This window comes from Megascapheus bottae, chromosome 6, assembly GCF_031878675.1.
Source record: "Megascapheus bottae isolate mThoBot1 chromosome 6, mThoBot2.hap1, whole genome shotgun sequence".
NCBI classification, from domain to species: Eukaryota; Metazoa; Chordata; class Mammalia; order Rodentia; family Geomyidae; genus Megascapheus; species Megascapheus bottae.
Genome location: NC_143514.1, coordinates 5080876 through 5108738, shown reverse-complemented (window position 1 = coordinate 5108738; position 27863 = coordinate 5080876). Strand labels below are relative to the sequence as shown.

The following is a 27863-nucleotide window of genomic DNA, read 5'->3' as shown; positions in this document are numbered from 1 at the left end:
GCTTTTCCTCCTCCCTGCTTTTTTCCTGTGGACTCTCCCCATCCGCTCTATGAATCACTAGACTCCACAGGAAAGCAGCAGATGTTGACTTTACTTCTTTCAAGCCAATGTCAGCTCCCTCCTGTGGAGTGAGGAGGAGGCAGGGAGGTTAAAAAATAAAATTAAAAAAAATAAAAGAGTGGGGGAATGGAAGAAGATAACCTGGATAACTCATGGTTCCCAAAGTATAAGACAGGATAAGGGAGTGTGAAAGGAGTCCGGGACCTTGGCAAACATTCTTGTGATTACTGGAGATGGGAAAACATAGACCCCAGAAAACAAAATCCCCAATGTTGACCGTGGAATGGGATCATGAGGAGAGAAGCGCAGGGTGGCAAGATTCGTGGGTCTGGTACCAGCCCTTCTTGTCTGAGGTAAAGTCTCATCTCCTGCCAAGAGTAACACCAAGTAAGACTGCAGATCTGGGGAGAGAGTCCAGAAGCTTCTTCTTGTCCCTGCTGACTTCTCAAACCTCTCTCTTCTTTTCACAAGGCTCTTGAAGAAGCTGCCAGGAATGGGCTGTTTTGAGCCTTATTGTACATTCATTGCTCCATGTCCTCTTCTCTTTCTTCTTCCTTGGGAACTTTTTTACGGGCAAAGAAGCCAAGCTATAGAGGAAAAAAGAAGAGTCATTGCCAAGTGCCCTGATTAGGAATCTTGCCAACAGCCCTCAGACTGATTTGAAGTCTTCACTTTTGTTCTTCCAAAAAAAAAAAGTGGGATTCAGATTTATTTTATTTGGCTTTGTTGAATTCAATCAACATTTGTGTAGTACGGTGCAAGAGATCTGGGCATGACACCAGCAAGCTGTCTAGCTTCCCAATACAACTTCTGTCCATCTGGGGGTGTCATGCTTCCCATTCTTACCTTCCACAGGCAGAAGACCAGGAGAGCAAGCAGGAGCAGCCCGCTCAGGACGCTGCCAGTGAGAATCCACAGGGAGATGAGGCCGGGCCCGCTCTGAATCACCTCCAACAGGCTCTGCTGGGGAAGAGACTTGTGTGTACATGTGTGTCTGGGGGGGGGGCATGCGCACACAAGTAGGGAGCTTAACCTCAGGGCCTCTTGCTTGGCTTTTTCCACTCAAGGCTGTGGTGCTCTATCACTTGAACCACACCTTCACTTCCTGTTTTTGTTGCTGTTGTTGTTATTGGTTTTTAACTTGTGAATTGGAGAAAAGAGCTTCATGGCCTTGTCAACCTGAGAGGGTTTGGAACTGCGATCCTCAGATCTCAGCCTCCTGAGTAGCTGGGATTACAGGCATGAGCGACCAGCGCCTAGCAGAAGAGATGCTCTTCCCATGAAGCCTCTGTTCAGTTCTCTGCACCCCACATTCTAGCAAAGCCTGCCTCCTGTACAGAACCTTAGTAGAGGAATACCAAAGCTCCTCACTTCTGACTTAGCCGCTGCAGCTCAGCAGAGGTACTTTAACTCTGACAAGGCCTTGTCTCTTACCCCATCCTGTCACCATTATTTTCACAGCTCTCACATTCAGTCTGCAGCCCCACCTCACTTGAGCGGGAGGCTTCCGTCAGCTTCAGGACACTGCCTTCCTCTGTTCCCAGCTCGAAGGTGCTCACCACTGTCAGAGACTTGAACTTGGCCTGTGGAAGAGTGGTGGGAGGACATTTCACACAGGCCATCGGGCTCATGGGCATAATCCTTACCTGCTCTGGAGGCTGAGATCTGAGGATCACGGTTGGAAGCCTGACTGGGCAGGAAAGCTGAGGGACACCAGTTAACCAGCAAGAAGCCGGAAGTGGAGGGTGCAGGTCAAGTGGTGAGTACCAGCCTTGAGCACAGAAGCTAAATGAGAGCTGAAGGCCCTGAATTCAAACCCCAGGACTGGCATGCGCACACACACACACACACACACACACACACACACACACACACACACACACACACGGTCCAATAGCTAATAAAATGCAACACTGAACCTTGAACATGGGTTTGTTTATCTCCCAGGAGGGGAGAAGAGTGGAAAAGGAAAGGCTAACCCTGCGGAAGAAGTCATTGTGAACCAGCCGCAGTAGTCCAATAGAGACTTCAGTTCCCTTTGCCAGCTGCCCCAGCTGGCATCTCACCACCTGACACTGCGTGTTGCTCGAATTCTACGAGAAGAGAGACACAGATCAAGATCCTGAAAGAAGGCTCCCCACGTCCACACTCCCCACCCCACGTCACCACCCACCACACCCCACCTGCATTCTTGTTCTGGACACCCACTTGTGATTCGTACCAGCCTGTGTGTGTGCTGAAGGTTCTCTGGGTGCACAGGGGACCCTGGAGGCTCCGTCAGGTTCTGTACCGTGCAGCTTGCCTAGAGAAGACCTAACTTGAAACACCCATCTGAGCCAGAGCCTGGTGGCTCTGTAATCCCAATTACTCAGGAGGCTGAGCCCTCAGGATCACGGTTCAAAGCCAACACAGGCAAGGAAGTCCATGAGATTCCACTAAAAAAGCTGGAAGTGGAGCTGTGGCTCAAGTGGCAGAGTATTACCCTTGAGCAAGAAAAGCTTAGTGGGGTGGGTCGGGAGGTTGGCCTAGTGGTAGAGTGCTTGCTTGCCTAGCATGCACAAAGACCTGGGTTGGACTCCTGGGTACCACATACATAAAAAAGAAAAAATAGCCAGAAGTGGTGCTGTGGCTCAAGTGGTAGAGCTCTAGCCTTGAGAAAGGCCAAGGACAGTGCTCAGGCCCTGAGCTCAGGCCCAGGACTGCAAAAAAAAAAAAAAAAAAAGCTTAGGGACAGTGACCAGGCCCTGAGTTCAAGCCCAGGACCAGCACAAAATCTTCATCATCATCATCATCATCATCATCATCAATCATCTCACAGGAAGAGGAGCTCAAAGAGCAGGCAGCTCGGGGAACTTAGTACAGAATCTGGCATTCATCAGCTCAAGGCAGCCAGGTTCCACATGTTCTAACCCACCCAGACTCACATTGCTCGTGATGACTTGAGATAGTGACAGGAAATAATTGTCCCCATGGGCTACAGCTGGAAGAAGGGCAGAGACGATGAGGCCACGCACCACATAACAACCAAGGTTCTGAACCTGAGAGAATTGGAAATGGCCAAGGCCACCATTGAAATCCATCAGCAATTCTACCCATCCTTTCCCCACATAGCTGTTGGCTCCGCACCCCTCACCCCCCTTGCTGGTCAACGTCTCACCCTGAGAGTGGTTTTGAATTCAGGGCCAGGATTCATTGAAAGAGTCCTGTGGGGGTGAACCTCATAGCGGCGCAGAGTGGACTCACTGTGTGACACCAAGCCATGACACAGGGACAGAGGGACACGGGACCAGGGAAGGCAGGAACAACACACAGAGAAAGTGATAGGAGTACAAGAATTAAAAAAGACATGGAAGTAGAGATTCCCTTCTTGAATACTTGTTTGTGACATTTGAAATACAATATAAAAATCAATGTTAATAAATTCTTTAATTAAATAAAAAAGACATGGAGGGGTTGGGAGTTTGGCCCAGTGGTAGAGTGCTTGCCTAGCATGCACGAAGACCCAGGTTCGAGTCCTCAGTACCACATACATAGAAAAAAGCCAGAAGTGGTGCTGTGGCTCAAGTGGCAGTGTTCTAGCATTGAGAAAGCCCAAGGACAGTGCTTAGGCCCTGAGTTCAAGCCCCAGGACTGGCAAATGAAAAAAGAATTCCTCAGATTTGTCTGCCTGGACTGGCTTTGAACCATGATCCTCAGATCTCAGCCTCCTGAGTAGCTAGGATTACAGGCATGAGCCCCCTCACCTAGCACTTTCTCTAGTTATAAGGCTTTACCATTGGGCCGGGAGTTTGGCCTAGTGGTTAAAGTGCTTGCCTAGCATGCACGAAGACCCGGGTTCAATTCCTCGGTACATATAGAAAAAAGCCGGAAGTGGTGCTGAGGCTCAAGTGGTAGAGCTCTAGCCTTGAGAAAGTCCAAGGACAGTGCTCAGGCCCTGAGTTCAAGCCCAGGACTGGCAAAAAAAAAAAAATAAGGCTTTACCAGATCCTGGGCATTGGAGCTGGGATAAGGAGATATGGATTATGATCATACACTTGTATCAAATCCTGGTTATAATCCATTGTGGGGGCGAGGGTATGCACATGCACACACAGGCACACCAACACTGGGGCTTGAACTCAGGGCTTGGATGGCATCCTCCAGCATTTTTTCTCAAGGTTGACGTTCTACCACTTGAGCCACACCTCTTCTTCCAGCTTTTGCCTGGTTAACTAGATACAATTATCCCTTAGACTTTTCTACCCATGTTGACTTTGAACCAGGATTCTCAGATCTCAGCATCCTGAATAGCTAGGCTAACATGCATGAGCCATTGACGTCTGCCCAGTAGGATTTTTTTTGGGGGGGTGGCTGGTCCTGGGGCTTGAACTCAAGGCCTGGCTGTTGTCCCTGAGTCTTTCTGTGCTCATGGATAGCAATCTACCACTTGAACCACAGTGCTACTTCCTTCTTTTTCTGAGTAGTTTTTTGAACATTAGCATTCCATGGACTTTCCTGCCTTGGCTGGCTTCTAACTGCGAACTTCAGATCTTGCCTCCTGAGTAGCTAAGATTATAGGCATGAGCCACCAGTGCCTGAGTAGGGATGAGGATAAAAAGGTTTGACACTGACATCTCTGGGAACATTGAGTTGCATGGAAAGAAAGGAAAGATTATGAATCTGGAGTCCAAACTAGGTCCCAACCAACTGAATCACAGCCAGAAGCTGGGCCATACCTGGAGAACAGAAGATGAGGCTCGTAGCGGATGTAGGCAGATGTCTGTACTGTATTATCTTGAAGGGTTCCATTTCTCTCCAAGCTGCTGCTGTAGAACCGGGGATTGGGCAGGGGGCAGAGGGGTGGGGGAGAGTTCACACACCAGCCCTCCTTGATACCCCTCACTGCCAATGCAGGAGTCACACTGTTCCCTCCAGCCAAGCCTCAACTGGACAGGGGGAGCTTCTGCTGTGCTTACCTGCTTGCTGTCAGCCTCACCCAGACTTGGTTCAGAAGGGAAACACAGCTGAACTCGAACTCCAGCAGAAAGGTCACCTAGGGCAGGGAACACCAAGGTAATGGCGGATAACTTCCTTTAGGAACCCCTGTGTGCCTGAAGGAACACCCAGGCCTCCCAGCTACTGGTTTCCCAAGAGTCCTTTCTTCATCCTGAGTCACAGCTCACCTTAGCTCCAGCCTGGAAGACCGGATGCCCCACACTGCAGAGCTGTGCTTGAGGGGAACCAATTGTGCACTCCACTTTTACGGGGCTGTCTCTCTAAAGGCAGAGGAATGTGAGAAGGGGCTACAGGTGGGCTGTACCCTCTCCCACCCAAAGCCTTTAAAGACTGAGCCTTTCTGTAGGGCAATCACATCTGGTTCACACCTGTCCGCCCAACTACACAGGTGGCTGAGATCTGAGGATCACCATTCAAAGCCAGCTCGGCAGGAAAGTCTGTGAGACTTAGACTACCAATTAACTAGCAAAATGCCAAAAGTGGAGGTGTGGCTCAAGTGGCAGAGTGACAGCCTTGAGTGAGAAAGCTTAGGGACAATGCCAGACTTTGAGTTCAAACCCCCCATCTCACTGTAGTGGCACGTGCATGCACACATCACACACACACAAACACCTCACAAGGTTAATTAATCTTCTTCCTCCTGTCTCCTGCCTTCATGTCCCCTCCTCTAAGGTACCTGAGGAGCAAGACTGGCCAGGTAGAGGTTTCTAGAAAAGCTGAGATTCAGGCTAGTGTTGTAAGCATTTTCTTTCCTGTTTTCCAAAGTTGTTGACACCAGTACTTTCTGCCGGCCACCTCGAACCACAAATGGAGCCTTCCTGGAAGTGGTGGAAAAAGGAGAGACCAGAGATGCCCATTAATGCCACCACCTCTGCTATGTGGGGTAAGAAACAACCCCCTAGGAGGAGACGCCTGGAATCTGTGCTACTCTGCAGGCTGAGATCTGAAGATCACCGTTTGAAGACAGCCTGGACAGACAAATCTGAGACACTCTTTCCTCCAATTATCCAGCAAAAAGTGGGAAGTGGAATTGTGGTTGAGGTGGTAAAGAAACAGTCTTGAATGAAAAAGCTAAGCAAAAACACAAGGTTCTGATTCTAAGTTCTAGTATGAGTGAGCACGTGCACACGCACACACACACACACGCGCACACACACACACTAAAAGCCAAAAGTGGTACTGTGGCTCAAGTGGTAGAGCACCAGCCTTAAGCAAAAGAAGCTTAGGGACAGTGCCTAGGCCCTGAGTTCAAGCCCCAGGACTGGCAAAACAACAACAAAAAGGAACCTCCCCCTTCCCCCATCCTTTCAAATTCCCTTGGGCCTCTCTCAGATCTCCCTATTTTCCCAGTTTATGTCTATCCAAACCTGGACCCTCTGATGTCCATGTTAGCTCGAAGCACCAGGTCAGTGATGCATTCATTGTCAGGTCCACAATCTTTTGAGAAGGGGACCTAAAAGTGAGACAAGGTCAGGTTAGGAGGGCTGAGAAGAAAGCAAGGAGAAAGGAATGGAACTTGAGGAAAGTAAAGAAAAACATGGATATATTTCAATTAGGCAGCTCCTCCATCTCCATCTATTCCCCCAGCCCTTTCTACGGGGACCCAGAGGCAAGGAGCTTCGTTCTAACCAGCTTTCCTATGGAGGTGGGGGAACTCTCATCCAGCACAGGCCCTGGCTTTGTGGAGTTGTCCAAGGCAAAAGTCACAGTCAAGGCCACTGGCCGGAGGTGATCTGAGGTGTCCTGTGGGAAATGGGGAATCAGATCATGCTGAAAAGATTATTAATAGGACACATTCTTTGTCCTAGGTACTATGCTAAGGCTTTAACCATGCTTTGTTATTTTTTATTTATTTATTTTTATTTTTGCCAGTCCTGGGGCTTGAACTCAGGGCCTGGGCACTGTCTCTGAACTTCCTTTGCTCAAGGCTAGCACTCTATCACCTGAGCCACAGTGCACTTTTTCTGTTTATGTGGTTCTGAGGAATCAAACCCAGAGCTTCATGCATGTTAGACAAGCTCTCTACCACTAAGCCACATTCCCAGCCCCAGCAATACTTTAAATTGCATACTTTTTTCCTTTGTGCTAGTCCTGGGGTTTGAACTCTAGGGCTTGGATACTGTCCCTGAACTTTTTTGCTCAAGGCTGGTGCTCTTGAGCTGTAGCTTCTCTTCTGCTCATTATCAATAAGAATCTTCTGCCTGGACTGGCTTTGAACCTTGATCCTCAGATCTCAATCTCCTGAACAGCTAGAATTACAGGCATGAGCTACCAAGTCATACAACTTGCATTATAGTTAATATGACTGTCCCCACTCTGTAGACAAGGATGTGAAGTGACTTGGGAGAGTTACCAGTGATGAATGGTGGGATTCAAAAGCCCTCCCCCCACCCCACAGCTAGGTCTGAATCATCTCTCACTCCCTGCTTCCACTTTCTTGCTGGTTCAGCTAGCACCCCTGCTGGGACCCAGCCTGCTCCAGAGAGGCCTCGTCCCCTGCTCACCAGCACATGGAAGAGCAGCTGCTCACAAGTGACATTCCCCACATGGAGTCGGAGCCGTCGAGGTGGCAACCGCTGGCCGCAGCCATCAAAGGCCGCCCGAACCCCGGCAGTCCACTCATCCAGCGATGCAGTGAATCTTACGTCTGCATGGAAGAGGCAAGCAGGAGCATGGAGATGGATCAGAGACCCAGACAGGCAGGGGCTAGGGTTGAGTCACTCACCAAATTGGCGATCCCAGCGGCCAGGGGTGCGAGAGGTCACTTGGAAGCAAAGGACTGCAGTCAGGCAAGCTGCATCCTGGCCTCGCCGCCTACAGTCCTTCTGAACCACGCTTATGGCTTCTGGGGTCACATTGAGTGATGGGGTCAAGTGGACAATGGGCCTGGAGCTGGGACCAGGGTAGCAGCAAAAGGAGAAGCCCTTGAAAAGCTGGAGTCACACCTGTAATCCTAGCCATTCACGAGGCTGAGATTGGAGGAGCAGGGGTGGAAGCCAGCCTGGGCAGGAAAGTCCATGAGAATCTTATCTCCAATAAACCACCAAAAACAAATCCAACAAAAGCTGGACATGGAGGTGAGACTCAAGGGAGAGCCAGCCCTGAGTGAAAAATGCCAGGCCCTGAGTTCAAGCCCCACAACTGGCCAAAGAAAACCCCAGGCTGGGGATATAGCTCATTATATTTATTGAATATGCATGAGGCCCTCGTGTGACCCCCCCCACACCAAAAGAAGTGGAAGAGGAGGTGCAGGAGAAAAAGAAGGAAAAAAAACAACAAGTGCCACCATGGTGTTTTCCTTCTTGTGTTCAGAACTAAGAATGAAGAGGGTTCAGGTGGCTCATGCCTGCAATCCTAGCTACTCAGGAAGCTGAGATCTGAGGATTAAGGTTCAAAGCCAGCCTGGGCACTAAAGAATGTGAGACTCTTATCTCCAATTAATCACTAAAAAATGGGAAGTGGGGTAGAGTAGTAGCCTTGAGCTGAAGAGCTCAGCGACAGTGCCCAGGCCCAGAGTTCAAGCCCCATGATCCACAAAGAGAGAGAGAGAGAGAGAGAGAGAGAGAGAGAGAGAGAGAGAGAGAGAGAGAGAGAGAGAGAGAGAGAGAGAATAGCCAGGCAAGAGCATGAGGCCCTGGGTTTAAGCCCTAGAAGGTATACACACACACACACACACACACACACACACACACACACACACACACACAGAGTCAGATAACAGATTCAATTAAGTAAACACCTGGATTATCTCATTTGATTTTTACAATAAACCATAGGTAGGTTCTATTATTATTTTCATCCTATAAACTTGGGGTGTAGGATAAGACGACCAATAAGCCCAACTTAGATTTTCCTGTGCATCTATGCAGTGCTTCTCTCTGCTACCAGACCCAGACCCAGACCCCCTCACCCGAGCCCCCCATCAGAACTAGAGCGCTTCACCTGCCCCCCACTTGCAGAACCAGTGCCTCTCACCTGAGCAGGATGGCTGCCCCGTGGGCGCCCACAGCCACATCTACCAGATCATCTCCATCCAGATCTAACCGTCCATCCACACTTCGGCCAAAGTAGCTGAGAGTTTGCGGCATGGAGATAGCAGCAATCCTCTGCGTGGAAGAGAGTGGAGACTGAGCCAGGGACTCACACACTTGGTTTCTCATCTTTCTGCCAGGCCCTCCTTCCCTCCTTCCCTCTTTTCCTTCCTTCCCTTATTCCCTTTTTCTTTATGCAAGTACCGGGGCTTGATCTCAGATCCTGAGCACTGTCCCTGAGTTTTTTCCTCCTCAAGGCTCTAGGGCGTGAGCCACATCTCCAGTTCAGAGTTTTGATGGTTAATTGGAGAGAAAAGCCTCACTGACTCTCCTGGCCCGGCTCACTTCTGACCTCGAGCCTTCGATCTCAACCTTCTGAGTAGCTAAAATAGCAAGTGTGTTCCTCACAGTTATTCTGGGCACTCCTGACCTGCGCAGGACGAGGCCTGACTCCCCTCTGGGTTCCGTGATAGAGGTACAGTGCTCCTTGGTGTCCGTCCTCCAGAGGTGCTCCCACAGCCACGTCAGCGAAACCATCGTGGTTCAGGTCAGGAAGAGCACCCATAGCAAAACCAAACCTAGCATCCTGGGAGAGCTCTGGCTGAAGCGTCCCCTGGAGTGTCAGCAAAGACTGCTGGCGAAGACGAGGGCAGAGGAGGTGCAAATTGGCATTCCCTCACGTAGATGTGCCATCCCTCCTCCCCCACCCCACATCCACCAAGTCCTGTGTGAATCTGGAAGTCTCACCTGGCCCACAGCATACACATACACACGTCCTGTCTCCTTGTTCTGGGGTCCCAGGAACATGGGGGCAGCCACAAGTAAGACATCTGTCGTTCCATCATTATCAGTATCCAATGGGCAAAGTTCACTGCCAAAGTAGGAGCCAATCTGGGAAGCAGAGAGTGGTGATAACCCCAGAGAGAAGGAAAAGTAACGGTGGACAAGCGGACTCAGTAGGAAACACTCACCAACCTGCCAGTCTGATCCTCCTCATATCCCTGGTAGACTCTGCCCACCAGAATTCAGACTTTACACTGTTTGCTCTCTCTCTCTCTCTCTCTCTCTCTCTCTCTCTCTCTCTCTCTCTCTCTCTCTCTCTCTCTCTCTCTCTCTCTCTCTCTCTCTCTCTCTCTCCCAGTTCCTAAACTCAGAGCCTGGGTGCTGTACCTGAACTCTTTTGTTCATGACTGGCCCTTTATCACCTCCACTTCTGGCTTTTTGGTGACTAACTAGAGGTAAGAGTCTTGTGGATTTTCCTGCCTGGCCTGGTTTTGAGCTAAAATCCTTATATCTCAGTGTCCTAAATGGTACCCTGGCCCTAGCTCCCCAACCCTTCTTTTAAAAAAAGTATTATATTTATTATTGTTGTTGTTGTTGTTGCCAGACCTGGAGCTTGAACTCAGCACCACTTGTGGCTTTTTCTATGGATGTGGTATCAAGGAATTGAACCCAGGGCTTCATACATGTTAGGCAAGCACTCTACCACTAGGCCACGTTCCCAGCCCCCAAATTATTGTTATTATAAAGGTGATGTACAGAGAGGTTTCAGTTATGTAAGCTATGTGAACAGTACTGGGGGGGGCAATGTCACCCCTTCCCTCGTTCTCTTCCCCAAACCTCTATGATGGCATACCTGCTCCCCCTGGAGGCTCTGAGCGACCCTCACAGCGCCATCTTTCTTAAGCTGGAAGGCAATCACTTTTCCTCGATGTCTAAACCTAGGAGCCCCTGAGAGAAAGAGGCGCCGTCCACTGGGCAAAAGCATGGAGGAAACGGAGTAACCTAGAAGGGAATAAGGCGCCATGGGAGAAGGGGGAATGGGGGTCAGGGTGGGGGGATTCCCAAAGGCAGTGGAGATGAGGGGGAACGGCCTGAGGGAAGTCAGGGCCTCCAGGGCCCTCTGCTCTCTCCCAGCCCTTCTGCTCACCCAAATAGGCTGCGTGGTTCTGAAATTCAGGAGGAAACTCATCTTCCAGGGCTGTTCGTGGAGGGAAAATGCGGCGACCTTCCTCAAGCCATAACACTGAGCCTCCCCAGTCATAAGCTCCCACCATCCCAAAAAGAATCCCATCCTGTAGGGGCACAACCAGGGGGCATGATGAGGAGGCGGTGGAGAATAAGGAGGAAAAAAAAAGTCAGCTGAGGCCCTAGTGGTTCACGTCTGTAATCCTAGTTACGCGGGAGGCTGACATGAGGATGGAGGTTTAAAGTCAGCCTGGGCAGAAAAGTCCCTGAGACTCTTATCACCAATGAACCAATCAAAAGCCAGATGTGGAGCTAAGGCTCAAGTGAAAGAGTGCCAGCCTTGAGTGCAAAAGCTAAATGACACAAGTCCTAGTACTGACACAAGAAGGAAGGAAGAAGGACTTGGAGGGAGTCATAAATGAATCTCTTTTTTTTTTTTTCCAGGTCTGAGACCAGGATTCAAGTCTGTACCTGACATTTTTGCTCTTTGGCTGGCACTCTACCAACTGAGCCACACCTCTAACCCCTCATCAATGAATCTGAGGCTGGGAGCTGTCACATGGGGTCAGAGTCTGTCCAACCTTTAGCCGATGAGTGGAGAAGCCGATCTGAGACATTTCCAACCCAAAGGAACTTTCATTTTCTCCATGGGACCCTTGCGGATGAGAAAACAGCAGGGTGCTATCAGAAGAATACAGTTTCCTTTGGACCTACCTATCTCATTATGGAAGCCCACTTATTGTCTAGAACCCCCCACCTACACACACACACACACACACACACACACACACACACACACACACACTTCCCCCTCCCATTTTCTGGGGCAGGCAGTACCCTCAAGGCCAAAAATTCGGTCTCCTAGTGCATCCACAATGTCCGTCAGTGCAGCCTCATCCGTGACGTTGAAGAAGAATCGCTCATCCGGATCGCTGGCGATGGCTCTGATTTCCCTTAGGAAAGTGCTGGGGTCCCGCTGCCGACGCAGGTAATGACCAAGGACCTGAGGCCAGGAGAGCAAGATGGTATGTCTCACACAATGGAGTTTACTCATGTGTCAGGAAGAATGACATGATAACTCATACATACAAATGGGTGGGCCTGGAAAAAATTATTATTGTTATTTATTTATTTACTTACTGTCAGTCATGGGCTTGAACTCTGGGCCTGGGCGCTGTCCCTGAGCTCTTCAGCTCAAGGCAACAGCCCTACCCTTGAGCCACAGCCCCACTTCTGGTTTTCGGTTGTTAACTGGAGATGAGTCTTATGGGCTGGCTTTGAACTGTGATTCTCAGATCTCAGCCTCCTGAGTAGCTTGGATTACAGGTGTGAGCCACCAGGCCCATCTTGGAAAAAACTTATTTTAAGTGAAGTAACTCATGCTCAGAGAGACTAAGGGCGCATTCTTGCTCTCTCATTTGGAAGATTTAAATTATGTGAAAATGGAATCAGGAAACAAGGGAGATGGGGTGGGATTGGGAGAGATGGGGGAGAAAGATGAAAGAAGTGGCATGGGTGACATGGAATGAAAGCTACCTATGCAACTACTTAAATAAAAAATATAATTATAGGGGCCAGAAACATGGTCTAGTGGGAGAATGCTTGCCTAGCATATACAAAGCCCTGAGTTCCATTCCTAGGTAACATACACAGAAAGATCTGTGCTGTGGCTCAAGTGGTAGAGCTCTAATATTGAGGAAGGTCAGGTCCTAAGCTCAAACCACCTGGCTCTGGTGGCTCATGCCTGTAATCCTGGCTACTCAGGAGACTGAGATCTGAGGATTTTGGCTCAAAGCCAGCCCAGGCACCAAAGTCCATGAGACTCTTATGTTCAACTAACCACCGGGAAGTGGCCCTGTGGCTCAAGGGGTAGGGCAGTAGGAAGTTCAAGCCCCATGACATATAGATATATATATATTTGAATTATATATATAATTAAAATACAAATATATATTTTTAATTACATATAATTAAAATACAAATATATATTTTAATAATATATAATTAAAATACAAATATAACCAAAAGATAATAGAAAGTAAAAAGAAAACAAAACAACAACAAAAAAGTAAGACAAAAATATGACACCCATTCTGTGAGGGAAGGCGTGAGCAGTGGTGAAACAAAACGATGGCAACTGAAATAAAGGGAGGAAAATAGTAAAGCCTCTATTTTCTTCAAGTTCCTGGTGCTTAATCCTTCTAGATCAAGAGCAGTCCTCACCGCGATTCCATAGCGTGTCACCCTCCCTGCCTCACAGGCCTGCAGCGCTGCGGGAAGCTCTTCTCCATCATGGGACTCTCCGTCTGTGACAACAACCAGCAACCTGGCGGCCTCAGGCCGGCCACCCCGGGCCTGGCTAAATCCCTCTGTGCTGAGAAGAGAGGGAGAAGAATGAGGCCTGATCACACGTCCACACACATCCAAGTTGTGTGTGTGTGTGTGTGTGTGTGTGTGTGTGTGTGTGTGTGTGTGCTACCACTCTTCCACTTGACTCACAGCTCCATTTCTGGTGGTACTACTTTTTGGGGTAGTTAAAGAGTCTCACAGACTTCTTCCTTGACTGGTCTCACACCAAGATCCTCAGATCTCAGCCTCCTGGTTAGCTAGGATTACTGACATGAGACACTGGCACCTGGCACACAAATAATAATGGTATCACTAATTCCGTCATGGTACCTTTCAGGCCATTTCCCAACAGTGTCTACAACAGAAACGGGCACACGACTCGTGAAGTACAATTCATGTTTGAGTGCCACAGAATGTAAAGAATGACTATCAGGAGGTGGAAGCATGGCCTAGTAGTAGAGTGCTTGCCTAGCATGCATGAAGTCCTGGGTTCAATTCCTTGGTACCACATACACAAGCCACAGGACTGGCAAAAAGAAAAAGAAAGAAAAAAGAATGCACACCACCAATACAAATGATCACAAAATGCATTCACTCAACAAACACTGGATGTGGGATGACAGCTATCTTCAAGTTAGGGGAGTCTTCTCAGGCATGATTTTTAAATCAGGTTTGGAAAGAAGGCTAGAGCATGAATGGGAGAGAACCTGAGTGCTGCAGCCAAAGTCAGAGTAGAGGATTTCAGTGCTGTCTATAGAGAGAAATGAAGACACGGGAGGTGGGAGTGGACGCGCACACCTGTAATCCTAGCCACTCAGGAGCTGAGATCTGAGGATCATGGCTCAAAGTCAGCAAAGTCAGAAAAGTCCATGAGGCTTTTATCTCCAGGTAACCTCCCAAAAGTCATAAGTAGACGTATGGCTCAAGTGGGGAAGTGCTAGCCTTGATCAAAAAAGCTAAGGAGAGTGCCAGGCTTGACTTCAAGTCCCAATACTGGTGCCTGTGTGTGCTCCAGAACACACACACACACCCCTAGACCCTGTGTAGAAATACCACAAGAGGGAGCACAATCACAACCACTCTCTCCTTCGTGCACAGATAGTGTGCACGAAGAAACCAGCATGCCCGTGTCCTGGCTGGTACACATCCCACACCTCCCCCCCTTTTCCTCCTTCATGGCTCTTCCCTCCCAGCCCGCCCCCAGAGCCTCACCAGGCCACCATTATTGCTTGGGCCGTCTTCGTTTCTCTGCCTTCCCGCCGACTGAGATTCCTTGCTGCCCTCACCACTTCTTCCTTGGTCCGAAAATCTCCAAGGGACCACTCGTGCGTAGGGCTCTCCCCATACTGCACCAGCCCCACCTGACAAGAACGCAGGCACCCCACAGGGTGAATGTGGGAAGGGGGGCAGGGAGGAGAGAGAGGGAGATGAACATCTGGATAGGAGGGGAGGGGCGGCCTGCCTGTCTCTCTCTCCCCCTTTGCCCCTCCATATCGCTGGCACTTACCTGTATCTGCTCCGGATCGATAAACAGTCTCCCCACCAGCCTCCGGAGAAAAGTCTGAACTTCAGACCAGGGGTAGATACTGTTGGAGCCATCCAAGACAATAACCACGTCCATGTAGGTAGGGCAGCCTAGGAGACAAGGTACGGTGAGCAAATACAGACTGATATCCACTGGGAAGACAGCCTGGGAAGGGAGACTCAATTCTGACATATATTAGGGGTGTGTGTGTGTGTGTGTGCGCGTGCGTGTGTGTGTGTGTGTGTGTGTGTGTGTGTGTGTGTGTGTGTGTGTGTAGGTCAATTCTAGAGCTTGAATGCAGGGTGTGGACACTGCCCCTGAGCTTTTTTCCTAGAGAGGGCTGAGCGTTTGGCCTGGTGGTAGAGTGCTTGCGTAGCATTCCTCAGTACCACATACATAGAGTGGAGGGTTGTTAAATGAATTAGACAAGATCAGGAAATCTTGGAGCCCTGATAAGGAGTCTGAACTTTAATGTGTTAGGAAACAAGTGGTAAGGGGCAAGTTGAGGCAGAATAGGTAACAAGAGGCCTGGCTATGCACAACCCCCTGCAAGTTATCATGCACACCCCTTTTTTGGTGCTGGTTCTGGGACTTGATCGCAGGGCCTGGGCACTGCCCCTGAGTTTTTATGTTCAAGGCCAGTGCTCTACCATTCAAGCTACAACTCCATTTCCAGCATTTTTTTTTTCTTTTGCTAGTTAACTGGAGATAAGAATCTCCTGGACTCTCCAGCCTGGCTTGGAACCTCGATCTTCAGATCTTATCTTCCTGAACTGTGTGAGCCACCAACACTCAGCTGTCATTCTACTACTGCCCCTCCTTACTACCCCCTCCTTTACTACCCTCCCTCCTTTACTCCTTCCCCCCCACCCCTCAGTCCTGGGGCTTGAACTCAGGACCTGGGCACTGTCCCTGAGCTTCTTTTGCTCAAGGCTAGCACTCTACCCCTTGAGCCACAGCACCACTTCTGGCCTTTTCTGTTTATGTGATACTGAGGAATTGAACCAAGGGCTTCATGCATGCTAGACTGTACCACTAAGCCACACTTGCAGCCCAGTCATTCCTCTTTTGAGCCCTATTTTCCCACTTTCTGGGCACTCAGACCCTTCCTCGGACTCACGCTGGGCAGTGGGTGCCAAGATTTCCTGTGGCTGGAAGGAAGCATCCACGCGGGCACACAGTCCAGAACTGAAGACAGAGGTGCCGCAAGCTCGAGACCAGAGTGGAGCGCAGGCCTGAGATGGCGGGGAAGAAACAGTGGCCCCACCCGGGCTTCCGTGCATGTCCAGAACATGCTAACACTCGGGGACCAAGGAGACCTGGAGACCACTGGCTGAGCTTTACCACACCACCTCTCCATCTCTTCCAGGTCTTTGGACTACCAAGCCTTGGGAGACCCTGCCACCACCCTCTCCTTGGCTCACCAGGAACTCTGCATCACCAGCTGAGTCGAGTAGGGACATCCCCAAGTGCATGTTCACAGCTGGATGAGAGGAATTGCCCAGCGGATGATGCCCTGGTAGGAAGGGAACAGGAGAGAATGCAAGCTGTGGGGTCCCAGGGGATGACACTTGACTCCAGCATGCTTAGGTAGAGAACGAGAGGGAGTCAGAATGAGAGTGGGGACAGAAGGGGTGGGTTATGGAGGCAAAGAAGCTGATGGATACAGGGTCAAAGCTAACAGGGGTTGGGGGGGGGTGGTCACACTTCTTACCCAAGTGGCCTTTGGCACAAGGAGTATTGCGGGTCCCCTCTACAGAGCAGCGATAAACGTCCCCATTCTTGTCACCTGACCGGCCATCCCAGGGGGCGCCTACCAGCATCCTAGGATGATGATATAAGTGTGAGCATAAGGTGACTCTTTAGGGGTCTCTTTAAAGTATCATGGATGTGACCCTTTATTTATTTATTTATTTATTTAGCCGGTCCTGGGGCTTGAACTCAGGGCTGAGTGCTGGTCCTTGGGCTTTCTCAAGGCTGGAGCTCTACCACGTGAGCCAACAGCACCATTTGTGGCTTTTTCTATGTATGTGGTATGGAGGAATCGAACCCAGGTCTTCGTGCTTGCTAGGCAGGCCCTCTACCACAAGGCCAAACTCCTGGCCCTGTAACCCTTTATTTATGTAAGTTTAAGGGGAGGTTCAAAGATTAGAACCCCAATCCCCTTATAAAAGTTAGTCATTTAATTAATTAATTGTCATTTTATTTATTTATTTATTTATTTATTTATTTATGTATGTATGTATTTATTTTGCCAGTCCTGGGCTTGAGCTCAAAGCCTGAGCACTGTCCTTGGATTTTCTCAAGGCTAGAGTTCTACCATTTGAGCCTCAGCACCACTTATCGAGGAATCGAACCCAGATCTTTGTGCATGCTAGGCAAGCACTCTACCACTAGGCCAAACTCCCGGCCCTTCAACTAAACATTTTAGTTTATGTATACCTACATACGCTTTTGCTTTGTGTGTGTGTGTGTGTGTGTGTGTGTGTGTGTGTGTGTGTGTGTGTAAGAAGAGAGAGAGAGTAGTGGAGCTTGCTTTTGGTTAGCTTTTTTCTGCTCAAGGCTGGCACTTAAAGATTTTTGGTGATTAGTTGGAGATAAAAATCTCTGGGCTGGGTCCAATGTTTCATACCTGAAGTCATAGCTACTGAGAAGGCCAAGATCTGAGAATGGAGGTTAAAGCCAGCTTGGGATTATCTCTAATGACCAAAAAGGCCAGAAGTGGAACTATGACTCAAGTGGCAGAGCCTTAAGCACAAAAGCTAAGGGACAGCACCCAGGCCCTGTGTTCAAGTTCCAGGATCAGGACACACACACACACACACACACACACACACACACACACACACACACACACTTGGATTTGTCTTCCCAGGCTAGATTCTTTTTGTTGTTGCTGCTATTATTGTTGTTGTTGTTATTATTATTATTGGTTGTTCATGGGGTTTGAATTCAGGGGCTAGGTGCTATCCCTGAGCATTTTCACTCAAGGCTAGCATTCTCCACTTCAATCTACAGCACTACTTCCAGTTTTCTGGAGGTTATTTCACGGACTTTCCTGTCCAGGCTGGCTTGGAACCATGATCCTCAGCTCTCAGCCTCCTGAGAAGCTAGGATTTAAGTAAGGCATGAGCCATTGGGCCTGACTACAGAGTCATGTATCTTGCCTCCTCTTCACCAGCGATCACATCCCAATCCCACGGCCACTGGGTTTCTTCCTCACCATCGCTGTCCGCCTCCAGCATGTTGTAAGACACTATATCCAAATTCAGCCTCTGGTGGCCCGGTGAACAGGCGTGGGTGATACACATCCAGGTTAAATGGTGTGCAGAGAGCTGGTGGGACAGGATAATAAGTTCAAATGAGGTGGTCAGGTAGGGAAGGGCTGCAAGTAAATGCCATAGAGAAGACACGTGGAAATGTCTGGGGGTTGTTTTGTCCCCTTTTCTTTTTGTTATGTTTTGTCTTGTTTTCTCCAAAGATTTCTTTATTGAGATTAAGTAATTACATATATTTCACAGTTATGTTAGCTAAAGTTACAATCACATTTTTATTTTCACAATAATAAGCATCATCATTCTAATCTACAGAACTTACGATGAGAAATACAAAAACCTTAAGTTTTATACAAGAAAAAAGTTTAACTCTTCGAATGTTGACAATAAAACCATTTCTTCCAGATCAGGTGATAGGTACCTTTCTTTCCTTTTGCCAGCGTTTTGTTTCCTTGTACCCAGGGCCATCGGCAGGTTAAGCAAGTGCTTCATCACTTGAGCTATGTTTTCCCCAAGTGCCTCTCATTCTCACTCAATCTCAATCTCACTTGGGTTTTTGTTCAAGGCTGACACTCTGCCACTTGAGCCACACCTCTACTTCCAGCTTTTTGCTGGTTAATTGTAACTAAGAGTCACACAGACTTTCATGCTTAGGCTAACTTTGAACCTTTATCCTCAGATCTAAGCCTCCTGATTAGCTAGGATGACAGGTGTGAGCCACTGATACCTAGCTTGTATGTATACGTGTATGTATGTATGCATGTATGTATACATATATATTTTTTTGACCCATCCTGGGGCTTGAACTCAGGGCCTGAGCATTGTCCTTGAGCTTTCTCAAGGCTAGCACTCTACTACTTGAGCCATACACTACTTCTGGCTTTTTCTATGTATGTGGTACCAAGGAATCAAACCCAGGTCTTTGTGTATGCTGGGCAAGCACTCTACCACTAGGCCAAACTCGCAGCCTGCTATTTTGGTTTTGAGATAGTGTCTTACTAGATAGCCCTGGCTCGATTCAAACCCAGGATCCTGACTCTACTTGTCAAGTTGCAAGAACCACAGCCTGGCTTGAAAATCTTGTGTGTGTGTGTGTGTGTGTGTGTGTATGTACCATACTGGGACTTAAACTCAGGGCTTTGTATTCTCACTTGGCTTTTTTGCTCCATACTGGCACTCTACCACTTGAGCCATACCCCTAGTTCTGTTTTTGTTGTTTTTTGCGGGGGGAGGCTGGGTAATCAAAGAATCTCATCGTCTTTTGGCCAAGCTGGCTTCTAACTATATTCTCAGATCTCAGCCTCTTGAGTATCTAGGATTACAGGAATGAGCCAAAGCGCCCAGTTTGGGAAGATCTTTTGGTGTGTGTGCCTATTTCTTCTGAGCTCTCCCAGTTTCTGTCATGTACTCAGAGCCCCACATGGAACCATCCTGCCTATGGGTGGGTCTGTGGCCCTCTGCCATGTTGATGCACAGCTGCATTTTCATTCCCTCTCCTGAAATCTCATTCACAGACATGTCTGGAAAGGTCAAGTTACTCTTGGTCCCATCAGTCCACCTACATATCCTCCTCTTCAGGCTATGAGGGTCCAAGAAAACCTTTCTCCAGCCCCTCAATAGCCATGGTTTCCAAACTTTCCCCAAACGCAGGGCCATGGGGACAGAACAAGAAAGCTCTCTGTGTGTCTTGTGTCTCCTAGCAGCATTGTCACCCTGGCACTTGTTCCGAATGTCTAGGTCTCTGGTTGCATCCAGCCCTGAAACCTCAATGGTAATTAACTGGGTGGAACCATGCACTGCCCACACACAGTTTGCCACCCCCCTCCACTCCTCACAATCCCCTTCCCTTTTAATCTTATTCAGCCCCCAAATTGCCCCCTACCTACCTCCTACAGTTCCTTGCAACTTTGCCCACTTTAAAGACCTTCCACCACCATATCCTGGCTGATTCTTCTTTTCTGACCCCAATTCCCTTAAAATCAGAGCTGATATTTTAGGAAACAAAGATTATAGGGCACTGGGCAAGGAAAAATTCCACACTTTTCATTCTTCCCTAAGTTCTTTTCTCAATTATGTCTTGCTACTTACTTGCAAGCCAGTCCATGAGTTTATCCCACCACCAGTAAAACATCACGCGCTATAGTGCTAACTCAAAACATGCTCACTTTCAAAAAGGTACTTTCTATGCAAGTTTTTTTTTACATGCAGGAAACGGGCAGGGTGGTACGACTGGGAACTCCAGTGCATTGGCTAGGTAAACCAGAGTTCTGACCACACAGTAAGGCAGTTACGCCTTAAGCCCCAAGCATAACCAACGGGAGAGAATAGGAATCAGATTCACCACTTACGTTTTTCTTCTGTTTCCTCATTCCCATAGGACTTAAGAAAAAGGTTTTAGAAAATTAGGTACACATTTGCCTTTGTGCCAGTACTAGGGCTTGAACTCATGGCCCAAGGACTATCCCTTTGCTGGCACTAAGGCTAGCTCTCTACCACTTGAGCCAAGCCTTCCACTTCAAGCTTCTTCGCTGATTAACTGGAGAGAAGAGTCCCTTGGACTTCTTACTCAAGCTGGCTTTGAACCTGGATCTCCAGATCTCAGTCTCCTGAGTAATTAGGATTACAGGGTGAGCCACCTCACTCAGTAGGAACACAGGAATACACACACAGGTACGAAATGCAGAACCAGAATGAGTCTCCTACTCAACACTCACAGAATCTTCAACTCCAGTGCTCCATACCAAACAACCCATGTCCCCTCCATTCCCACCAGAAATGAAGTCATTAGCTCCCCTCACCTGTCAGGAGCATCAGGGCTAAGAACTGGTAAAGGAGGGGGGCAAGCTCCATGCCTGGTCCTTGTGCCTGCGTGAGAAGTCCTCTGTGCCTGCGTCCCTCTCCTTCTCTGTTTTCTTTACTTTCCCTCCTATCCTGCCCCCTCCCACTGGCAGCTAAAAATAAAGCTGGACGGAATGGGAGGAGGGGTGGCGGGAAACTGTGGGGAGCCCCAGCCCTGGGCCAGGAAGGCCTAGGGAGCTTAGTCTATGTCTCTGTCTTTGTGCTGCCCCCTGGAGGCCTCATTTCAGGGCTTAAAGAGAGCACTTTATTTATTTTTATTTTTTGTGGGTCATAGGGCTTGAACTGGGCCTGGGTACTGTCCCTGAGCTCTTCAGCTCTTGGAGATAAGAGTCTCAAGTCCTTTTGTACCTGGGCTGGCTTTGAACCTTGATCCTCAGATCTCAGCCTCCTGAGTAGCCAGGATGACAGGTGTGAGCCACTGTGCCCAGTTGAGAACGCTTTATTTTTAAGCCAGTACTGAGGCTTGAACTCAGGAACTGGGCACTACCCCTGAGCTTCTTTTGATCAAAGCTAGCTAGCACTCTCCCACTTGAGCCACAGCTCCACTTCTGATTTTTTTTTTTTAGTGGTTTATTGGAGATGAGAGTCTTACCAAGTTTCCTGCCCAGGATGGCTTCAAACCACAATCCTCAGATCTCAGCTTTGCTGAGTAGCTAGGATTACAGGGGTGAGCCACCAGTGCCTGCTTGAGAACAACAGTTTTGACCATCTTTGTTGCTTTTCTTTTCCTACCTTTTCTTTGTTGCCAGGTCAGTAATGGTTTCCTCAGATTTGGAAGTGAAAGACAAGATTCTTTTCTTTTTCGAATCTTATTTATCTTCACTTTAGATATACAAAATAAAAGCTGATAGCAGTGGTATAATTTTGTCTCCTCCTCAGAAGAATCACAATGTTTGAGGACATAGCTCCCAAACCCAACCTTGGCAGCCCAGGGCACTTAATGCAGTTCATGGCTCTCGGCCTGTGCAGTCTTGTAGTGTTTGGAGAAGCAAGTTCACATATTTATCAATGAGCATGAGGTGTGTTTTGTGATCCTCAGATCTCAGCCTCCTGACTAGGCAAGATTACAGGCCTGAGCTACTGGCACCAAGCGAGGCTATAAACATCTTAAGATCTTCTTAGCTTTTGGTATGTCTAGCATGTAGAATTTTCCCCTTGTACACTGTAAATTTTCAGTGAAAATCTATGGTCAATACCATGGACAAACCAAACTATAATAACAGAACAGAGAATATCAAATGACCAGAAGAAAGGCACCACATCAAATGTCAGAAAACATAACACACATGAACATGAACACAGTGGCACATACCTCTGTAATCCTATCTATTTAGAAAGTTGAGGCAGGAAGACTGCAAGCTTGTAAACCTCTGGGTGAGGGGGAAAAAACAGAGAGAGGAAGGCAGGAAGGAAGGAAGGAAGAAAGAAAGGAAGGAAGGGAGGGAAGAAGGGAAGGAGGGAGGGAGGGGGGAATAGAAAGGGAAAGGAAAACGAAAAGGAAAAGAAAGGAAAGGAAAGACAGGAAGGAAAGTGAGTAAACGGATCTTTAATTTGCTAACTTGAACGGTTTGTTCTACATTGTGAGCATGAGCCGAACTTATTTACACAGAACCACTATACAGTATTTACAGCAAGATGCTAGGCATGGTATCAATCTGGACAGGTGAAGAAGGATAGAAGACAAAATTCTGAGCTAAGGAAAAGGAGGAATCTGAAAGTGTGGGTACAGGGAAGGAAGAAGGCTAAATCATGGTGTGGACCTGAGGGAGGAAGAAAAAACATCTAACAGGGCAGAGAGCGCAGTCTAGTGGTAGAGTGCTTGCCTAGCATGCACAAAGCCCTGGGTTTGATTCTTCAGTATCATATACACAGAAAAGCCAGATGTGGTGCTATAGCTCAAGGGGTAGAGCTCTAGCCTTGAGAGAGCTCAAGGACAGTGCTCAGGCCCTGAGTTCAAGCCAGGACTGGCAAAAAAAAAAAAAAAAAAAAAAAATCTAACAACTTGGGGTACAGAGAGATGTGGAAGGAATCCACTGGAACATGACTGAAGTGGTAAAAATTATAATTGGAGGGGCTAGGAGTTTGGCCTAGTGGTAGAGTGCTTGCCTAGCATGCACAAAAACCTGGGTTCGATTCCTTGGTACCACATACATAGAAAAAAGTCAGAAGTGCTGCTCTGGCTCAAATGGTAGGGCTCTATAGCCTTGAAAAAGCCCAAGGACAGTGCTCAGGCCCTGAGTTCAAGCCCCAGTACTGGCTATATATATATATATATATATATATATATGTGTGTGTGTGTGTGTGTGTGTGTGTGTGTGTGTGTGTGTGTGTATTGATTTGGAGATTGGAGGAGAAAAAAACATAAGTGAACTCTGAGAGAAAAAAGAAGATAGTAAGAAGGTAGTTAGGATTTTATAATACAAACCTTATAATTTCCCCTATCAAAAAGTAATTATTGGTAGTACTGGCAGATCACGCCTGTAATCCTATCTATTAAGGAGGCTAATTACTGAGGATCAAGTTCATACCTAGCCCAGGCAGGAAAGTCTGTGAGACTCTCATCTCCAATTAATCACAGAAAAAGTCAGACATGACACTTTGGGTCAAGTATGAGAGTGCTAGCTTTGAACAAAAGAGCATGGGGGCAGTGCCCAGGGCCAGAGTTCAAGCCCAAGGATCAGCAACAAATTAAAAAAAAAACAAAAACAACAAAAAAAACCCCAAAAAACTAATGGTTGAAACTCTTGGACAGTGGTCTGAAAAGGGAGGAAAGACATATGGTGACAGAATCTGAAATAGGCTCAGGACAGACAGAGTCAGAGAAGACTCAGACCATGAAAGAGGAAAAGAACAAAGCCTCAGGCACATCTGGATAGGAGACTCATTCTATTGACAAGCCATCTGTCATGACCTCATGTTCTCCCAACGCTCTTCCTTCCACCCCCTAAATCTCTGGATTCTTCATTTGAACCACAGAGAATTAGAATAAGAACTCAGATGGTCCATGGGGGACAGTCCAAGATTCCAGCTCACAAATTCCCTTATATCCCTGGCCAGGCTGTCAGGGCTTGAGTCGTAGCCAGGGACAGACCAGGGTGAGAAGAGACAGGATGGAGGAGATGAGACCACAGAGCCCCACAACCCCAGGGCCACAGCGCCACAGCCCAAGCTTGTCCAGTGGAATGAAGAGATCACAGGCGTTTCTGACCACATCCAGCAGGAGAGGTGGATGACCTTGAAGAACCCGAGCCAAGAGCAGGACTCGCAGCCGCAGCTTCAGCACTAGCTGGGGTAGGCTTCCTCCTGGAGTCCCTGGTCCCCCAGATCCCCCAGTTTCAATTCCTCCGGGGACTCCTCCTCCAGAAGCCTTCAGCCGTCTGCTGCCAGCTGAAGACTCTTGTTCCATCAGTAAGCGAATCTCGTAAGCATCACGGCTCAAATTCATGATGAGGGAGAAGAGATAGTACCTGAGATTCACAGGCAGAGGGTTAGCAGGGGCCTGGACAGATACTAAACACAGCCACACAATGTCAAACATCTTCTCTTCATAATTAGGTGCCAGTTACTCATGCCTATTGTCCCAGTTATTCAGGAGCCTGAGACCTGAGGATCATGATTTGAAGCGAGCCCAGGAAGATAAGTCTCGTGCAACTCTATTTTTTTTTTTTGGCCTGTCCTAGGGCTTGGACTCGGGGCCTAGGTACTGCCCTTGGGCTTTCTCAAGGCTACTGCTCTATCACTTGAGCTATAGCTTCCAGCTTTTTCTATATATGTGGCACTTAGGAATCGAACCTGAGTCTTCATGCATGCCAGGCAAGCACTCTACCACTAGGCCAAACTCCCCACCCCTGTGAGATTCTTATCTCCAATTAACCAGCAATTAACTAGGGCCAGCACTGTCCCCCCCCCAAAAAAAAAGACAAGGGAAGGGATGGGAGATGACTTGGAGGTAGCTCAGTGGCAAAGTACTTGCTTAACAAGTACAATGCCCTGGGTTTAATTCCCAGTACCACAAAAGAAAAGAGAAAACAAACAAACAAAAAAAACCCAAGTGAATGCAATAACCCCCTATTGATATGTCCTCCTTTGAAGATATTATGGCAAGTAAAACGAACCAGACACAGAAGAAAGGTATAGAAGTAACAAACCTGAATGAACGCTGGGCCCACTTCTCCTGATCCACACCGGGAGCCAGTCCAGACTTTCCAGCCCACAGGACATTGTCACAGGCAAAGTATAAGGCTCGATTGAGGTGACTAACGGTGATGCAGAATCTCAGGACAACATCTGATAGGTGCACAGCTCTTTTGGCCGATTCAAGGGCATCCGCTGAGTTACCCAGGCGCAGAACTTGGGGAGATTATCAAAGAAAGCAGGGAAGAAGATATACAAAAAGAGAGATGACAGGAGAGTAAAAGTTGAATAAGTGATAGTAACAATTTTTATCATTAAAAAAATAAAGGGAAAAAAAAAAACCCAACATATTCTTTTGCCAGGCACCAATGGCCCTAGATATTCAAAAGGCTGAAATCTAAGGACTGAGTTTCGGAAAAGGCAGGAAAACCCATAAGACATTTATCTTCTTGGCTGGACGCTGGTGGTTCATACCTGTAATCCTAGCTACTCAGGAGGCTGAGATCTCAGGATCCCAGTTTGAAGACAATCCAGGCAGGAAAGTCCATGACTCTTATCTCCAATTATCTACCAGAAAGCCAGAAGTAGAGCTGTGGCTCAAAGTGGTAGAGTACGACCCTTGAGCACAAAAGCTCAGAGACAGCACCCAGGCTCTGAGTTCAAGCCCCAGGGGGGAGGGGGAGAGAGAGAGAGAGAAAGAGAGAGAGAGAGGGAGAGGGAGAGGGAAAGGGAGAGAGAGTGAGGGAGAGAGAGAATGAGGGGGGGGGGAGAGAGAGAGAGAGAGAGAGAGAGAGAGAGAGAGAGAGAGAGAGAGAGAGAGATCGATCTTCAATTAACCAGCAAAAAGCAAAATGTATGGATCAAGTGGTAGAGCACTTGAAAAAAAAAAAGCTAACTGGCACAAAACACTTTATTCAAATTTTAATTAGTTTTAAATCTCTGCTCATTCGTTGCTTCCTTATACCTGCTCTTTGTGTGTGTGTGTGTGCATGTGTGGGTTGATAGTGAGACTTGAAATCAGGACCTCATACTCTTCATTTTTTCCACTCAGCTGTAACTCTACCATTTGAACCGCATTTCCAGTTAATCCATTTTGTTGGTCAATGGGATGTTGGCATCTCCACTTAGGACTAATGGTGTGAGTTACTGGTGCCAGGCTTCTTGTTTGTTTTTTCCCCTTAATTGGCCCGCATCTTTTGCAGAAGGGGGTTCATTGTTACACTTACACCTTACTTTCTTTCAACAGGAGGCATTAAAAAAATGGTAAAGCATGGGAGGAGGGAGGACAGGAAACAGGAAGAAAGTAAAATGGACAAACATTGGGTGGAGGAAGAGCCGGGAGGGACAATTGGAAAGTTTCAGTTACTTACGTTTTCTTCCAAGGCTCAAATGACTCTCCAGTTGTTGAATCTGTTTCTGTAACTCAGGACTGGCCCCATGTCTCTGCAGTGCGTGACCGAGAAGTGAACAAGCGTACTGGGCAGCCCTGGAGGAAAGGACATCAAAGTGAGTTCCACCCCCCTCCCCTCCCCCTCAAAAACCTCCTTCATCCTGGCTCCCGCCTGAATCCGGGCTTAGCCGCTCAGGAGGCTGAGACGGGAAGACTGAGATTTGAAGCTAGCTGGCCCTGGAAAGTCTCTGAGTGTCTTATCTCCAATCAACCAGCAAAGAGCTGGAAGTGGAGGCCCTGAGTTCATGCTCCGGCCCCGCAGGGCAAGCTTAGGCGCACACACTCTCACACCCGCTCACACTCCCTCAAAGGAGGATCGACTCGTTTCTTCCGCTTCAGGCCCACATTCACCGCTTCTCATCCAGGCCAGGGAAAGATGAAGGCACAAGGGGCCTAGCGGGGGGTGCGGCAGCACTGCTTAGGGCTCAAAAAGTAAATAAAGCTACGGCACCGATGAGGCTGAGGGCAGGGCAGGAGGCAGCGGGGTTCAACACAAGCACGTCGGTGGTGACACAAGGGGAGGGCGGACCAGTCCTGGGAACAAGTGGACAAGGAAGCAGCGAGGCCCTCGGGCTAGATGGGCGGGTGGGGGCGGCGAGCGGGGCCGGGGGCGGGGGGGGGGGGCGGGGGGCGGGGGCGGCCGGCAGCCAGGAGAGTCGGTGGCTCCCCCAGGTTTCTCACTACAGCCCACCCGGAGAGGAAACGGTGGGTGTTATGTGGACAGAGTAACCCTGAGCGGCCTCCCCGCTGCGCCCACTCATGCCTCAGTTTCCCCATCTTTCCCGGGAGCAGAAAACAATCAACCTCCTCACGACCCGCTCCGATCAGCGTCTCGGGGTCCGTCCGGGCCCCCGTAGCCCGAGCTGACCCTTCTGGACCCCCGTAGCCAGGATCGAACCTCCCTTCCCCAGTCCCTTCCTCAGCCCACCCCCCGCCCCCCTCCGCTCCTCCATCGGCCGCACCTACACAGACGTTCCCGGGCCTGGCTCTGAGCGCCGAAGCGGACCCAGGCGTCCATGACGGCCGCGACCCCAGCTCCACGGCGCCGCTGAGCCCGGCCCCGGCCCCGCCCCGGCCCCGCCCCCGGCGACTGACGGCGCTTCGCGAGGGACAAACGGCGGCGTCGGGGAAGAAAGCCGGCGGAGCCCGCGGTCGAGTCAGCATTTCAAGACACGAAGCCCCGTCCTTAGGCCTACACGAGCGTGGTCCTGCGCGAG

The 27863-nt window shown here is 48.8% G+C and overlaps 2 protein-coding genes across 3 annotated transcripts; both read right to left on the bottom strand.

The window, feature by feature from the left end:
• Positions 1-462: 462 nt before the first annotated feature.
• Positions 463-22499, bottom strand: Itga10 (integrin subunit alpha 10). 2 transcript variants are annotated; one of them, XM_090334143.1, is made up of 30 exons: positions 21002-22499; positions 18152-18263; positions 16643-16752; positions 16353-16444; positions 16049-16163; positions 14911-15038; positions 14616-14764; positions 13278-13428; positions 11892-12057; positions 11636-11709; positions 11017-11161; positions 10723-10871; positions 9834-9977; positions 9517-9720; positions 9031-9161; positions 7781-7947; positions 7560-7702; positions 6685-6798; positions 6423-6508; positions 5732-5873; positions 5223-5315; positions 5016-5092; positions 4776-4865; positions 3218-3302; positions 2985-3098; positions 2282-2362; positions 2040-2153; positions 1548-1643; positions 907-1020; positions 463-647 (listed from the first exon to the last, which is right to left on the bottom strand). In XM_090334143.1, exons 1-30 carry the CDS (start codon positions 21051-21053, stop codon positions 582-584), a joined length of 3504 nt encoding a protein of 1167 aa, XP_090190269.1. In that variant the 5' UTR covers positions 21054-22499; the 3' UTR covers positions 463-581. The 2 variants fall into 2 exon arrangements, with proteins under 2 accessions (XP_090190269.1, XP_090190270.1); XM_090334144.1 differs by lacking the exons at positions 16049-16163; positions 16353-16444; positions 16643-16752; positions 18152-18263.
• Pex11b (peroxisomal biogenesis factor 11 beta) lies at positions 22496-27707 on the bottom strand. The gene is made up of 4 exons (XM_090334145.1): positions 27609-27707; positions 26567-26682; positions 25211-25412; positions 22496-24529 (listed from the first exon to the last, which is right to left on the bottom strand). The coding sequence occupies exons 1-4, from the start codon at positions 27662-27664 to the stop codon at positions 24124-24126; spliced, it is 780 nt and encodes a 259-aa protein (XP_090190271.1). The 5' UTR covers positions 27665-27707; the 3' UTR covers positions 22496-24123.
• Positions 27708-27863: the final 156 nt, after the last annotated feature.

Bases quoted from the DNA above. Each gene is read 5' to 3' on its own strand.
- Itga10 (XM_090334143.1), bottom strand. From the start codon at position 21,053: ATGGAGCTTGCCCCCCTCCTTTACCAGTTCTTAGCCCTGATGCTCCTG. The intron at 5,316-5,731 runs GTACCTTAGAGG...CTCTGCCTTTAG, and splicing joins TGGCCAGTCTTGCTCCTCAG to AGAGACAGCCCCGTAAAAGT. The intron at 4,866-5,015 runs GTAAGCACAGCA...CCGGTTCTACAG, and splicing joins GTGAGGCTGACAGCAAGCAG to CAGCAGCTTGGAGAGAAATG.
- Pex11b (XM_090334145.1), bottom strand. From the start codon at position 27,664: ATGGACGCCTGGGTCCGCTTCGGCGCTCAGAGCCAGGCCCGGGAACGT. The intron at 26,683-27,608 runs GTGCGGCCGATG...CCTTTCCTCCAG, and splicing joins GCCCGGGAACGTCTGTGTAG to GGCTGCCCAGTACGCTTGTT. The intron at 25,413-26,566 runs GTAAGTAACTGA...AATCTCCCCAAG, and splicing joins TTTGAGCCTTGGAAGAAAAC to TTCTGCGCCTGGGTAACTCA.